The sequence below is a fragment of the Thermobia domestica genome, chromosome 1 (genome assembly GCF_964235325.1).
Source record: "Thermobia domestica chromosome 1, izTheDome1.hap1.1, whole genome shotgun sequence".
Taxonomy (NCBI): Eukaryota; Metazoa; Arthropoda; class Insecta; order Zygentoma; family Lepismatidae; genus Thermobia; species Thermobia domestica.
The window spans coordinates 289752728-289769900 of NC_137454.1; the positions used below are offsets into that span (position 1 = coordinate 289752728).

Below are 17173 nucleotides of genomic sequence, written 5' to 3' on the forward strand. Positions count from 1 at the left end.
GCTATCCTTCCATCTTCTACACATTCTGCAAATGTGAGTTAAATCCTATTATTTCTTCTTTGGTAATGTCCAACAATGACTTAAGGAGAACTACCTTTTTCCAAGAATATTCAATTTAATATCTACATTTGAGTATTCAAATACATAACTATTCTTTCAACTTTCTAACTGAAAGAAATTGGAAAGTGTCGTCTACTAAATGAAAATTCGCTAGCAAAAGGTAACTGATTTTATTGTAATAATGAGAGACAGTTCAGATCTACGTATAAGTGTACATTATTCGATGTATGTAGAGTTCCGTGGGCGGGTGGGAGCGGGACGATGGCCTCGGGCGATGAAGTAAGGGGTCGCAAAATTCGGCAGAAAAGAGAAAAGATATATATGAAATGGAAGGAAAAATGTAATAAAGAGTGCTCAAAATCAAGGAAAAGTAAGATTTATTTTTGAAAATTTTCTTACGCCTCGCGCCAAACATGGTGGTGCTTCACAGCTGGTATGTCGACCTCACTCATATGTACGGGGGCGCCGTCGTGAACTCTCGCCCCTGGCACTGATTTTACACGGCACGGCACTGGGTATACGAGTATAATTATATAAAAATATTCTGAATGGTGAAAATTTCTTACGATAGAAACACGCTTTATTTTCTTTTATGATTGATTGACTAATTTTCTTAACGTGCCTACGAAACACTGGAAGTAATGAAAGCAGGGTCTATTTACGTCGGTCTTGAATTCGGATGGTGCACAATAATGTGTACCTTCTCGTACAAAAAACAGGATATTTCCTGTTTCTTCCTTCCTAATATCTATCTTCCTTTCTAAAACATCTGACATACAGACATGCAGGATCGCGCCACAGGTTTCGGGAAATTTCTTTTGTTCAAAAATTATTTAGTGTGTGTATGTATCTAACAGTGACGATTCTAGAAAAGGGGCAAGGGGGCGCCCCCGTTTACTCTTACATTGTATTGTAATGTAGGTCAAGTAATATAATCTTATATTTAAAAAAATGTTGTACCCTCAGAACGTCTCTGCCCCTTTGCTTGCAAGAAATCAAAGTTGGTGTCGGCACTGGTATCTAATTTAAATAATAATTATTTGTTATAGCAATATTCTATTGAGTACAATGACAATAGTTGGAGAACCGAAGTTTCTATTTGTTTCGTCTTTAGCAAAGGTTATTTATTGCATTACCACCTATGAATCAGTAATTCTGTAGCTAGTGATACATAACCAATTACAAATACAAAATGTTTCAGAATTGTTGTGTATTTATCGATAAACACAGATGTTTCTTGCTCCATTTCAATTTCTTACTAGATATCGTAGGAACTATTCTTCTCAAACTCTACATTTAAGAACCGGTGAAAACCTCAAACCCTTAAGTTTGACATTATACATGTGCACAGAGAACTTACCTGAGTGATTGTTCGTGGGAAATTCACACTTGGAAAATAACTGATGAAAGAAAAGAAAAAAACTAACTTTCCAAACAAGCAATCTGAAACATGATTATAAAAATGCTGATTTTTTTGTTTTGTGTTTATAATCTTTCAAGCTTATCTTAATATATTATATACATATTTATAGTTGTCTATGAATCTTGCGTGTGCACGTACAGTTACGTAACTAAGGATGCATGCTCGCCGCGCAAATATCAAAACTCTTCCCATGTTCATAAAGACAACTAAATTTTATACAGGAATATAGAACATTTTGGACTTCGGTTGTTCCATCTATTCAGTCACTTTGTGCCCATATTATACAAAAATTAAACATTACTATTATTATGTCCAACTTGATTTTGTTCTCATTGTTATCAAGCAATAAAGTAAAATTTAGTTCACTCTCAGCTGAAACTTATTGGATATTGTCAAGTCCTTTTTCTTTATTATTTGTCTCTATTCAGAGTATTCCTGATAAATTAAATTGCTTTTTAAGCACTAACCTAAAAATACTAGAAGACTACAGAAGAATATATACGGGGAAAAAGTGTGTAATAAAATGAAATCTGAAATGTTAATTTTAAAATCATAACATTAGAAAGTTACTCTTCGATACTTAAATTGGTCCTCTTTGCGGGCCCGTTAGTTTCGTCACTGTACAAACACGCACATACACCTCCATATATATATATATATGCGTGTGTGTGTGTACACCGTGAGTGTAATATATGGTTTTCTTCCATTAGTACTATTATTCTGCACAGTTCCCATCGATCTGAAAAATCTCTAAAACGTTGAAAAGTCAAAAGCAGCATTCATGTAAAACTTAATAAATAAATAAATGCGGAAGTAGGAAGTTTTATGTACGGAGTTTTACTTTTCAGAGCGCATTTCTCTTTTACCGTACCCGGTTATTTGGTAGTAAATATTTTATAAAATAAGTTAGTTTCTTTTGCTTAATTTCTTTACCTACACACTCTTTAAATATGTCATGCATAGTAGATGAGAAACCTCCTGCTCGTGAAAATATAGTTGCTTTTTTACGTTATATATAGATCTGGAAATTTGTAAATCGTGACTTGGAAAATCTGGAAAAGTCAGGTAATTTGTACTCGCTTAATAAATAACTTGTTAAGACGTTCCCCTATTTAGGAAGTCTAATATACTTTTACGGAAGAAGTGAAAAAGACGTGAGTTCCAGAATAGCACAGGCTAAACAAGCATTTAATAGGAAAAGATGACTACTAATCAAGAAATGTGTCGTTAGACGTTCGTAACGATTTATTAAGACACTGGTATGGAGCGTGGTACTTTACGGATCAGAGACGTGGACATTGAGAAAAGCTGAAATATCCAAGCTGGAAGCATTTGAAATTTGGTGTTGGCGCAAAATGCTGCGCATATTATGGACAGAAAGGAAATGGAATGAAGACGTACTAAAGGAAGCTCATGAAGAACGACAAATCATGAAGATAATAGGAAATAGAAGAAACAGCATGCTTGGCCATCTTATTTGGCATTTCGATTGGATCACCGTGCTGATGGAGGGAAAGGCAGAAGGAAAACCAGGAAAAGGAAGATCAAGAATAGAATATCTAGATGCAGGAGTATAAAACAGCTCTTCTAACGGAGAGAAAAGTTTTAAAATTTTCATGTTGCCCACCAACCTATGGTTGAGGTAAACAAGAAGAAGAAATAAGTGGGAACTTTAGTCTGTATCTCCTTGCTTATACACATATATCAGTTTTTGTGTGTAATTGTATATTATTTCCAGTTTGTTTTTAATACTTATAACTGTACTGTACAATTTATACTGCCTTGGTAGACCTGGGTTCGATTCCCGGAAGAAGCTCGTGTTGTTCAGATTCCACGTTAATCAATTGGTCCCGTCTCATATAGCCTCGCTGCTGAAAGGAACTCAAAATCAACTCAACTCAATTTATACCATCATGGTTAAGTGGATGACAAGGCATGGTTAGCCTTAAATTCACCATGCAAAATAAGGCTAAATAAATAAACTTTGATCATATGAATTAATTTACACTACTCAAACCATGCTTTATATTTACACAATACATTATCGTATACTCTATGTGTTTGTATAACATTGTGTTTCAGTCAACAACAGAGAGCTAATTTAGCAAGATTAAGGAGGCGCACGGACTCTTTAAAATTGCATTCCAAAATTTATAAAAATTTTCACACTTAAAGTTCTAAGTTTAGTTTAGCTTTATCAGAATTATATTAATTTTCCTTAAATAATCAACAGTTTTGTTTTTCTGCAGGAGTGTCCCCTGAAATACAGGACTTCCTTTGGTAATGTATATTTTTTTGTGTTTTTAATGTAATTTGTGTATCAATGTAATGCATAGTATAGGTGGTTCTCCCAGGATAAATTCTCATATTGAAGACTCGAATAGTTCAGATCCGAATTACTTGTCAGGATCTCTGGAAAATACGCTTTTGAATTAACCAAATTCCATATTATTCTAGCGGCAAAATCGGGTAATGAGGGGCTTAGGGGGTACAACATGTTACCGAGTGTCAACTGATATATTTTGATTTATGGGTCCCTAGAGAACATAAAATGGCTTGTTGGCATTCTTTAATTTTTAAAATTACATCAGGCAAATGTACATAAAAAAGGCGCTCAATATATGCATATTTAGTATATGTTTGTATGATTTGAGGTTGTATAAGTTAGGACAAATTGTTTAAACTGTGGTACTGGGACTCATAAAATATATTTTCAATATGGCGGCCAAGAATTTTCAAAATGACCGTCGTATTTTTACTTATGAAGATAGCGAAGCTTAATATCAAATAATATGTATAAAGAGATCCAAAATTCAATGAAGATGTTTAAAATGAAGCAAAAAGCATGTGAAACTAGGTATTGTAGGTGACAAAACCAAATGTTCGCTATTGATTCTTTCTTGGAAACGGAAGTGAATAAATGCAAAATAAATATTTCACCGGCGTCTATAATACTTTGCAAAAATTTTAAGTGATGCAAATAAATAACAACTAATTATATATGATGTGAAAAACAACACCAGTTTTAATGAGATTATAACATGAAAAAATAAAATTCAAAACAAGAATAGTTAGAATCCACCTCAACATAATCATAATCAACTATGTTACTTGAGAAAGGATTTTTGCAATCTGTGCTATAATTACTTGCTCCGTTAGTAGAAGGTAATTTTTAGTGATGTATTTTCATTTTACAGTAGCACATTTTCTACACTTGCATGTCACGAGTTCATCGCAATCTGATAGCACTAGAACTTTCGTTGTAAGGACCGGTTTCAATTTACCGTCTTGCAGTTTCCATCCATTGATGGTCACTGATGGCAGTTATTGCTGTGCAACATCAGACGTCAGTCAAACAGTTAGTAGTGAGCTCCGGATGTGGTTGTGTAGAGTCTCAGCAGTTGATGGAAGAGCCTCGAGATCTTTGCTTTATTTCCTGAAAACATGGCTTTTGATCCAAGTGATGATGAAGGAAGGTATAGGGACAGACAAATTTCTTCGCTTTTGTCGGTGTGTCTTCGGTCAATTCACCTTTTCCCAAACGTCAAGGAGAAAGGGCCAGTTCTTAAAAAACATGCCATGTAGTCTTTTTCCCAATGTCATGGAAATGACTAACTGTAACGCATCTTGTAATGCTATGAAAGGCTGCGATATTACGTCTCAATTCATTAGGCAAGGCAATATAATTTGGGAGTTGGGGATGTGCAAACTACAGCAAGAGCACAAGAGTATCTGTGTCGTTGGCAATAACAAGTAGACGTTTGAAACCTCTTTGGTACACATCAACCCAATAAAGAATTACTCCGGTGTCACCTGCTTCGTGGTTCGACTTTAGCATCGATACTTTTCTCTGCTGAACATTGAATCTCTTCAGTAAACCCACCCGATACTATTATTTCATACCCTTCCATTTGTTTGCCTTTTGTAATCAAGTGTTCGGTTAAAACTTCTCCTAAATGAGCTTTATTTTCTGGCATATTTATGAACAGGTTCCAGTTCTTTACGATTGGTTACTCATCATTAAGGGAAAAAAACTCATCTAATAGAAGAACCTTCTGTTCCTTGTATTTTCTTTTGAGTGGACGACTTGATGGAGATATCATAATATCAATGAAGTACAACATCTACACTAGAAGAATTGGTGCTTAAGTTCTGGAAAAACTTCTCTGTGAGTATCTGTCTGCATACTCCCTAAATGAAGAGCATCTTGGAATTTCTTCACAAGGCCTGCACAAGTTGTTGTCCATCTATGACAGTGCATGTGAACTCACCACTAGATGATGGAGATGATGTCACTACCCTAGTTGCCAAGATGTGAATGAATTCGGACTTGCCACTTGTCGTACGAAGATCACCCTTGGAATCAGGAATAGACAATGGAACTGAAGGAGCTCGTGTTCGAGAATAGATTTCAGATTTATTTCTCGACCTGGTTCTGTAGCAACCAGCAATCTATGAAAAATGTCTACATTTTCTTTAACTAATTTGACTTTTTCTTCTTTCATGTGGATATTTTAAGGCATCACCATTTCGGTACTGTGTGTTCTTCTTCACATAGAACGGTAGATGGTATCTAGCATCACCTGAGACTAAACCAAATATTCCCGATAATCGACAATTAAGAGTTTCATCTTTTCTCGATATTTATAGTATTCTATCTGAGTGCGTGCTTTGAGATAGCAGGTGTTAGTGGTGTTTTCTGACATTTTTCGAACTTACTTTGTTATGTCTTGATATGTCTTGTTTTGTTGGTTATGTCAGAATAGCAGCGACGGTGGTAAAATATATATCAGTGTTATTCCGCTCTGCTTGTAAGTCAATTTCTTCAAGTCTAACCAAAATATCTACATTTTTCTGGTCATGGTACTAGATACGGCCCTTTACAGCTTCTTTCAGCTTCAAGACACCTTGTTCCCCAAGCTTGCCAAGATCATCACATATTTCAGTTTGGCAAATGACGCACCTCTTCCAGTTCAGAGATGTATGAGCTTGTTTCCTAGAAGATAATCAATAGCTAGTTCCATCTTCAATTAAGAGTATTGAAACTGAAAATAAATTAAAACATAAAGAACTTTAACATTAGAAAATAATTATATAATCGTAAAGTGACAATTTATACTTGTGGACTAGGTATTAAGTGTAAATTCTGTATCTGTTCTTATTTGAGTCATGTTATTAATATTTCACTTATGTTAAAACGCATACGACTATCACAGTGCTATAGTAGCGATTTCGAAAAAAAACAAACCTTTATTTGAAATTGAGTTAGTAGTGCAACATGTGAAGGTTTCAACTGAGTGTATAATTTTTAATTGATAAAGAAATATACATATTTTTTGACATGCTTTTTGCTTCATTTTAAACATCTTCATTGAATTTTCCATCTCTTTAAACATATTGTTTGATATTAAACTTGGCTAGCTTAATAATTAAAAATACGAGGTTATTTTGAAAACTATTGGCCGACATATTGAAAATATTTTTATGTGTCATAGTACCACATTTTATATAATTTGTCTTAACTTATTCAACCTCGTATCATACAAACATATACTAAATACGCATATATTGAGCGCCTTTCATGTATATTTAGAGATAAAGAAGTGTATTTCTGACAACTGCAATCACTTTACAAAATGACGGCTCCTGACGTAATTTTAGAAATTAAAGAATGCCAACAAGCCGTTTTATGTTCCTTAGGGTCTCATAAATCAAAATATATCAGTTGACACTGGGTAACATATTGTACTCTCTAACTCAATTTCTAGGCCCCCCTTCAGAAAACGCCGCCAGACTATATAAAGGTAGTTGAAGGTTCTACGATAACACGCACAAGATGTATCAGTAATGATTTAAGTCCTAAGGAAGATTTTTTTTGTTTGGTTATTATCATATTTGTACCGATTTCAGTCATATGATTCATATACTATCTTCGTTAGCGTGTAGAACGCGACAGTAGGGCGGAAACTCGAAAATAAAAGATACAATAAATATAATCACTTTCTGTTGCTTTTCAGAATTTCTTCCATTTGTGTTTCAACTAGATAATGAGGAGAGGAGGAAGAGTCCTTATGAATCATATACAGTAGATATTTCTAAATTCACTTTGCTAAACTTCAAAGAATATTATGTTCTGCTAAGTTGTATATGCAATAAACAGTGGCGTATCCTGTAAATGTATTCATGTTTGCCGCAGCTTACATTAGATAATATAACAGTACAATGACACAACTACTTAAGTGCATGCCATATTTGGATATTAGAATTTACGTGCAACTGTACATGTAATGCAGCAAGTAATTATAAATTACTTCTGCATTACCTTAATTAAAGTTAGTTGTTCATTATTTTAATGCAAGGAGGAATTTATTTCTAAGAGATACAAAACTTTTGGGAGCTCCAAATTAAATATAAGAATAAATAATATTAAAATTGTAAATGATCCCTAATATTAGACTAAATTTATATAATAGTCGGGATATTGGAAGGAGATACCGGCCCGTCAGAACATACCCCCTGTGTACGTTCCTGGTCAGAGTAATAAAGTAATCTATGAATTTTGCTATACCTGTCGCTTGAAGGGTACTTTGCTGAGAAGAGAAACTGATTACAGGGTTTTCCAAGCAAACCTTGAATGACAACGTCACAATCCACACTATACTTTGGAGATATACACCTTCCGCAGAGCAAATAAATGAATTGTTAATGTATATGACTTCCACATTATAATAATACAAAAAGCACCCTGAAACAATAAGAAGGGGCGCGGTGGCTCAGTGGTAGAGCGTTCACCTACTGTGCTTGAGGTCACTGGTTCGATCCCAGCTTACGCCATGTGGACTCTGTGGTGAACAAACACCGTGCTCGTGGGTTTTCTCGGGGTTCTCCCGTTTCCTCCCACTTTCTTTATTCCACCATTTCCTTCATTTTTCATCATCACAATCTCCTTTAGCCTAACCGCATAAGAGTGAGACGTAAAACTCAAAGATTTCACTTTCATTTCATTTTCAAACGATAAAAAAAAGTTTACTACCTTGACGCGCAATGAACACTGAAGCTCACTCTGAGAAAAAAAATTGTAGGTGGCATACTTAAAAACGTAGGTTACATTCGTAATTCCTGTAGTTTCTGGACTTAACGTACAACCGTATATAACATCCTGCAGCAAACGTATAGCTGAAAAAGTATGTATTATACGTACTGTCTGCATAAGTGCAATGACGTCATTCGTGTGACGTCATCTGCAGTAACAAGTATATACGGAGGTGATATCTAGCTTTGTGACGTCAGGGTCGTATGTAGCATGTGGGTTAATAATGACGACATACACTGACTATCAGGACGGAGCATGATTTCAAGAAGTATGCAATATACGTTCTGTACGTATGTTTCTTGCGTTCAACCCCGAGACAGCATCTATATTGTACTTGTGCCCCATACGTACGACTAGATACAGTATACGTATTGTACGTATGTATTATACAGATTTTCCTTATGTCGCACACAGCTTGTCCAGATACAGCATACAGAATATCCGTATGCACCATACAGAGTGCATATATGTAGCTTACAGACTGTCTGCATGCAGCATATAGATTATACGTATGTCGCGTACAGGTTGGCCATATGTAATGTATAGATTGGATGTATATAGCTAATAGGTTGTCCATATGAAATATACAGATTTTACCTGTATCGAATACGTATTGCCTTCTTGTAATGTATGGATCGGACATATGCAGGATCTAGAGTGTACGTATAGTGCACCATTATTAAAGTGCTGCAACATACTGCAAAGTGCATGATACATTCTTACTGTAATGTTGTCAAATATTGTTTTACTCTGTATGAAAACAAAAATAGCTTAAAATATGGTTGATCTCCTTTGTGCCAATAATAATAAAATTAACAATACTACACTTTTCAAATCTTAGTTTGGAGCAGTGAAACTGTCCAAAGAAATGTATTTACCTGCAGGGTGTCCTATAAGTTTGGGCTTCCTGCTAATTCGTTGGAAAGTTACTGCAAAGTCAAGTGTTGAAAAGTGACAAACGTTAATTTTAAAATTATGGGCACAAAGCAGGGGCGGATCCAGGACGGACTTCTGGGGGGGGCGGTCGGCGGTAATACTGCTACTTTTAAGAGCTCCAAACTTGTTATGGATGGGTTTATTTATATATAAAATAAGAAAGTTTCCTCTTGTGGGGGGGGGGCGATCGCCCCGATCGCCCCCCTCTGGATCCGCCCCTGGCACAAAGGAGGTTAACCATATATTAAACTATTTTCGTTTCCATACAGAGTAAATCAATATGTGATATATTACTGTAAGAATTTATCATATGGTTTGCAGTTAGTTAGTTGCAGCACCTCAATAATAATGCAAAATGCACAGCCTTATACAATCCTATATTCAAACTCAAACAAGATTTACGTACAATCATTTATTAAGCTGTTATCATCCATTGCTTGTACGATATAAAGATTATTTTACCTCATTCTTTTCCTTAATAGTATCTTCTACTAAAGTGCAGTTGTTACCACAAGAGGCCTGAATAGAATTTTCCAGAAATAACTTCTCTGTACATTTTAATTAACAGGTATTGTTTTTTAAATGTCGCAATAATTAAAAGTGTGGTGTCAGCCGGAAACGCATTCGCTTACAATATTATTCCTACTCAGTACTCGCCATTAAAAATGAAACACCAAGAAGGAGACTGGGTAGATGCGCCAAAGTTCCCAGGCCGATACCTAATAGTAAGTGCAGAATACTCTTAAACGTTCGCTGTATTCGCTGTGTGACAACGTGGTGACAGCGGAGGCGTTGTGCAGCCATCGACTAAACATATTTATTCTTCCCTGCTATAGACATTCTGCAAATTTGGACTTTCCTGGATGCATCCTTCTTAGTGCAACATTTTAAGGAAAGAGCAATTTAACAGTCTCATACATTGCTTAAAGAAAGAGCAATGATTCTCAGAATTACTCGGAAGATATATATACACAATAATTTAAAACGGTTATTTCAAACTTTGCAATTCAAAGCACGAAAAGAACTATAGATAAAGGAACACTGATTTTAGCCAAATAGTAATTAGTAAACTCAATCACACTCAGTACCATTAGTTGCTTGGTGTTATCCGTAAGTCAGAGATCACGGTATCTCATTTCGTGTAGATTTTTGCATTTGTTTAACGCTAAAAATGTATTTTATCGCTAATTGAACCCAGTACCATATATATACCAACAGGACGTACCTTAGTCACAAGGTGACATGTGTGAAACACTAAACTATTCGATTGACACCTGCGGCCTTGTCAACACTAGAGAAAGTTACAAAGTGATTAAGTAAATACGGAACATAGTTCATACAAAGTATAGCGATGTATGAAGTCTCCGTTTCATACGACTTGGATAAAGGATACATCTGAAATAGCAACAAAGAAATATATAATGATTTCTCTGGATAATTTGGATTAGTCCAGAATTCGAACACACACACGCTGGTAAGTCCAACATTTTTTTTTTTTTTTTTTTAAACTTCGTTCTTCGGATTCCCAATAAAGTTGACTACTGAAAAGCTGAGTTATAGATTCTGTATTAAAACAACACCTTCGCTAGACATGTTCAGTATACACATTGTCTTACATACAGAACAATACATTAGTTATTAATGCATGTCTGAAATAATAGTGCTTCGTATAGAATTTTACTTCATCCAATCGCAATAGCACAAAGATAAAAAATATTGCTAGGGATAACGTTCTTATTACAGAGAAAAAGAATTAAAATGACTTAACATTAACTATCATTTTCTTTAAACAGAGATAATATTTTATTATAATTTATGGAAGAAAGAAATAATTTGTAGTACAGTATCTTTATTAGGGTTATATATTCGTACAAAATAATGTAAGTACAACTGAGTCTGTCTTCAGAAAGGGCGTACTTTTAGCCACAACCTACACTGCTTCTTTTGACTGTCTTTCAAGCAGAATTCTGGTTTGATGCACGAAATACCTGCAACAAAAATCAGAAAATATTTAAAATGTTATATTCAGTGTGCTTAATTTGGTTGTACTTAACAATACAAAGTATCTTAACATTTTTGAGATTAAATGGACAAAATATGTTCGGTCAGGTATGGACTTTTGGGTTGCACGTAGAAAAACTATGAAGTGTTTATTGATGCTGAACAACAACTCAAAATGTATTACCATTCAAAAGTAAGTGGGTACCTCAATGGTGTTCGGGCTACCATGGGGTACCTAATGTCTGTATTTTTTAGATATATGAAAATATATGTCTCTAAAATGTAAGGAACTGACATCTGTTTACCGAAAACCTCAACTCGGTAAGCCTTATGGATATCGAGATATGGGAAAATAAAGAGCGACACTACAGAACTGTGGAGTTTGCGTACTAGATGGTGCAGTTTCGGAAACGTAATTACGAGGGCTTACAACAACCTCAAAAGTAGTTTCAATTAAATACACTACACACACGCCCTGATGGGGGTTTTCGGGTACCATGATATTCCCAGAACTCTCATTTCTAAATATTCTAAAATATGTCTTAATAACGTTTTAAAGAACGTTAGAGGTGTGTGTTTACCGAAACCGCAAGTCGGTACGCCTAACAGTTACCGAAATATGGTGAAATAAAAAGCGACACCATAGGTACGTGGAGCTTGCATATTAGACAGTACAATTTAGAAAATTAATTAAAATATGACTATCAAGATATTGTCAAATAAAGGGAGGATCCATATAGTTATGGGGTTTTCGTGTTAGGTGGTAAAATTTCCGAAACCGGTCATGTAAAGTTAATAAGCATCAGTAGCAATTTCATCTTAAAATAATTAGGTATTTCCATGGAGTTTAAGAACATCATGGGGTCTACCAAGATTAAATTTTAAAAGTTTTGTAAAATATATTTTGACATTTGTAAAGAGTATTAGAAATATGTATTTACCTAAAAGTTCCAGCTAGTACATCTAGCAGCTAGAGAGACACCATACAATAAAAGCGTATTAGATCTTGAAATTTCAGAAAACAATTATTGATCCTAACAAAAGTTAAATAAGATGGTACTTATATGGGTTAAGTGAGAACCTCAGACTCGTCAGTACAATTTCGATCGAAAGATTAATTCAGCTCTAAATTTTCTTTGGACAATTCCAAGCGTTCATCGGGCTCTGAAATAAAGTGAACATTTTTTGTCAATATCTAATATAGCAAGCGAGATATAAGGAATTATGTATTTTATGACGTCGTAAAAATAGAGACCCACATGGATTTGTACTTTTGAGTATTTGCTGTAAGAAGAAGAAATTTCAGAAAACAACCGTATATACCTTAATAGACAATTAAATGGGCGGGGGCACAGTGGCTTAGTGGTAGAGTGCTTACCTCTGGTGTATTGGGTTCTTGGTTCGATCCACGGCCAAGTCAGTTTGTAGTGGACATCGTATTCGTGGGTTTTCTCGGGGTACTCTCCTCCCACCTTTGCATTCCATCAATTCTGTCAACAACATTCACTTGCTTTAATCATAATCTCCCTGAGACTAAAATGCATAATCGTGGGTCGCTACACTGAAATATTTCCTTTTATTTAATTTTAAAATTAAATAGGGAGTTAAGTATGATCGTATCTCTACGGGTTAAGTGAATACTCCAATAGTTTCTGCAAAAAAAAAGATTAGTTAAACACCCTACCACTAAGCTACTGTGTCCCCGCCCATTGAATTGTCTATTAAGGTATATACAGTAGTTTTCTGATTTTTTTTTCTTATAGGAAAGACCCAAAAGTACAAATATATAAAGATCTCTATTTTTACGCCATAAAATATATAATTCCTTTTATCTTGGTTACTATCTTAGATATTGACAGCGAATTTTCATTCTTTTGTACAGCTCGATGAACCATTGGAATTGCCTGAAGAAAATCTAGGACTGAACTAATCTTTCGATCGAAATTGTACTGAGGTACTGATTTAACCCATAGAAGTACCATCTTATTTAATTTTGTTGCGACCAATAATTGTTTCCGAAATTTCAAGCTTTTATTTCACAGTGTTTCTCCAGATGTTAGATGTACTAGCTGGAAGTTTTGGGTAAATACATATTTCAAATACTGTTTACAAATGTCAGATTATATTTTCAAAAGCTTTTAAAATTTAATTTTGGTAGACTCCATGATGTTCTAACACCCCATGAAGATATCTAATTACTTTAAGATGAAATTGCTACTGGTGTTTATTAACTTTCCATGACCGATTTCGGAAATTTTAGCATCTAACACGAAAACCCCTTAACTGTGTTGGTCCTCCCTTTATTTGACAACATCTTGATAGCCGTTAGTCATATTTTAATTCAATTTCCGAATTGTAGCGTCAAGTATGCAAGCCCCACATACCTATAGTTTATTCCCCCCCCCCTAAAAAAATCAGTTCTTTACATTTTAGAGACATGTATTTCCATATATCTAAAATGCAGAAATTAGGTACCGCATTGGAACCCCATTGGAGTACTCACTTACTTTTGCATAGCAAGGTAAAAACGCCAGTGGTTCTCACTTTAAGTTTGAAAACATACTATTTTGTCTCTTCTCTGAGCATCGTGAATCTGTCGGAGCTGTACCATAGTTGGAAAGACTCACTGATCCTTCCTATAGTGACCATGTAGTCAGAATTCAAAAAGGAGTAGCCCTTGAAGGAAAAACAATATTTTAAAATCCTTGCACCAGTAGTCGTCACCTTAAAATCAAAATGTTCCAGTAGTAGTCAGGATTTTCTACCAGTGTTCATCACTCAAATAACTTGACAATTTATTCAAAAACGCACTGTGTATCAGTTTAGGGTTGAGAATACAATATAAAGTAGTAAGCTTAATAACTTTGCATCACTTTTAGCACTCAAGAAAGAAAATAAAAACGTTTTTACATACTTTTTAAAGCAATTTCAGAAAGAAAAATGTTAACTGAATTCAAAAGTTAACTGTATATCACTTCCACGTTAAGAGTACAATATTAAATACTATGTTTAATAACTATACGTCACTTTAAACTCTCGAGAATGAACATAAACAATTGTACATACATTTTAAAAACAATCTGAGAAACAAAATAAGTTAACTGAATTCAAAATTTAATTATACATCACCTTAAGCTTAAGAATACACTATAAAATGCTGAGATTAATAAAAAATGAAATCTTTAAGTTTAACGTCCCACGGTTATGCCGGTTAGGATAAGGAGACGGTGATAATGAGAAATGAGTGAAATGGTGGAATGAACAAAGTGGGAGGAAACGGGAGAACCCCGAGAAAACCCACGAGCAAGGTGTTTGTCCACCACAAAGTCCACACGGCGCGAGTTGGGATCGAACCAGGGACCCCAAGCACCGGAGGTGAACGCTCTACCACTGAGCCACCGCCCCCCCTGAGATTAATAACAATGCATTACTGAAGAATGAAAACAAAAATGTTTTAGCTACCTATATTGTATTTACATGTTATTTCTCATTAACATTTTTTTTTTTTTTGATAACTCATGATCAAGTCTAGGGATGCGCAAGAGAAAAGATTTGAGGTTGTCTCCTCTCGAAAAGGTGCCGCGAAAGTTGTCTCGTCTCGAAAACTGGATCCGTTTCTATTGGAAAAGCTCTATCTTGTCTCGAATTTCGTAACAAAAATTGTCTCGTCTTGTCTCGTGCGCATCCCTAATCAGGTCCATAGCCAAAAACTTCATTTCGGAGGGTGCTCGATAGGGCTTTGGGATATCCGAATTTAGATATAGATAATCGATGTCGACAAACTATCGAAACTTGTTCGAAATATCGAAAAATACAGCAATATCGAAATATAAACAATATCAAAAATCGAAAATATAGAAATATGAAAGAGATCAAAAATATGGATATATCGAACAAAAATGGATATATGATCTTGGAATACGATTTGGTGGAATAATGAGGGAGAAAAATAATCATTGATTAAATATTAAATTGAAAAGAAATAAGAGCCTGACGCTCAAATACTTATCTATCCGGCACCCATCTTGATCCCCATAAAATATCATGAAGTGCTTCATTGATTCTAAACCCAATAATAGTAATTTAACAATAAACACAATATATAATTTACTACGCACCTTGAAATGTAGAAATTAATGATTGTAATCCCCAGCTTTCCAATAGACCTTTGATTTCTCCAAATGAAGATTCGGATATCTTGTTTCTTCTCAAGCAATAATGGGTTACAATAATCAGTTGCAGTCCAAAGCCAAGTCACTAAGTTAAGCATAAAAATAAAAGAATTCATTAGTTAGATGCATACAAAATCCTACGCATGTAAATCCGAATCTACTTGTATTAAATTGTAAATTTAAACAAACTAAATTATACTACAGTTATAGTGACATCAAACATACATTAAATAAGGTATACAGTGTGTCTCAAAAGTCCCCTGACATAGGGTAACTCTGTTATTATCAGAGTTACAACAGAATGTAGGAGGGAAAAGCATATCCAATTATGATGTTTTCAATCTAAAGTGAAGGAATTTTTAAAATCGGATGACCCGTTTGCGCTGTACACTCTCTATGCGCCCAATGTGAAATGAAAATGCAACGTTGCCATTTACCTGGACCCATAACAGAAGTGAGTGAAGTTACTGTCTTTTACGCTAACATGTCGATGGCCAGCCCCCGTTTCAAACAGTAACTTCATTCACTTATGTCGTGGGTCCAGGTAAATGACAACGTTGCATTTTCATTTAAAATTGGGTGCATAAAGAGTATACAGCACATTCATCTTGTCCGATTTTTTAAAAAAGTGTTCACTTTAGATTGAAAACGTCATATTTCGAGATGTTTTTCCTCTTACATTTTGTCGTAACTCTGATAATAACAGAGTTACCCTATGTCAGGGAACGTTTGAGACATCCTGTATACATCATAAGAGGTTCCTTTCTTAATTCTACACGGATGTGGTTTCATTGAATGTGAGGTGGGTGATACACATTAGGCCTTTTGGGAGTACGTCACACGGACGACCGTAATTTTGTGTTCAAAATTTTTATGAACTGGTGGGATATGTGATACATATGGCCACGGGCTAGAATTTTCTCAGTATGTCAAATATGCAATCAGATTTCATGCAGCTTAATTTGGTGAAAAGCTATTGCCAATTGAACGTTACATTTACCTCTTTCTTGCAGATGTTGAACCATGCCGTTAGCACGTGAGGAATGGATCGAAATAATCAAACTGTGGGGCGGGAGGAGTATATGTGCAGTGGTTGCCGATTGCAGAGTCATCCACAATGTGACTCTGTGTCACATGTTTCAGTGTCACAGTAATTAACTAAATTTGAGAAGACGGGCACATTCGTAAACATACATCGTAGCGGTTCAAACTCGCGGGACCTTGTTCCTTCCCCATTTTGAACCGGTACATGAAAATGCCATTTACTCCATGTTTGCCTGCGCCGATTTTGAAAATTCCTTCACTAATCGATTTCTCCCGTTGAGTACTACAAGAACCAGTTAAAATCTCGCGGGCCCTTTATTCTTCCCCATTTTGAACCGGTACATGAAAGTGCGATTTTTTTTCATGCTTGCCTGCGCCGATTTTGAAAATTCCTTCACTAGTCGATTTCTCTCGACGAGTACTACAAGAATCAGTTAAAATCTC

General features: G+C 35.2%; 1 protein-coding gene across 1 annotated transcript in view; it reads left to right on the forward strand.

The window, feature by feature from the left end:
- LOC145667670 (uncharacterized) overlaps positions 1-17173 on the forward strand; it is a 98487-nt gene that overhangs the window by 54066 nt on the left and 27248 nt on the right. The window contains exon 9 of the mRNA XM_081735130.1: positions 3733-3763. Within this exon, the coding sequence (XP_081591256.1) occupies positions 3733-3763 (31 nt within the window). The remainder of the gene's footprint in view (positions 1-3732; positions 3764-17173) is intronic.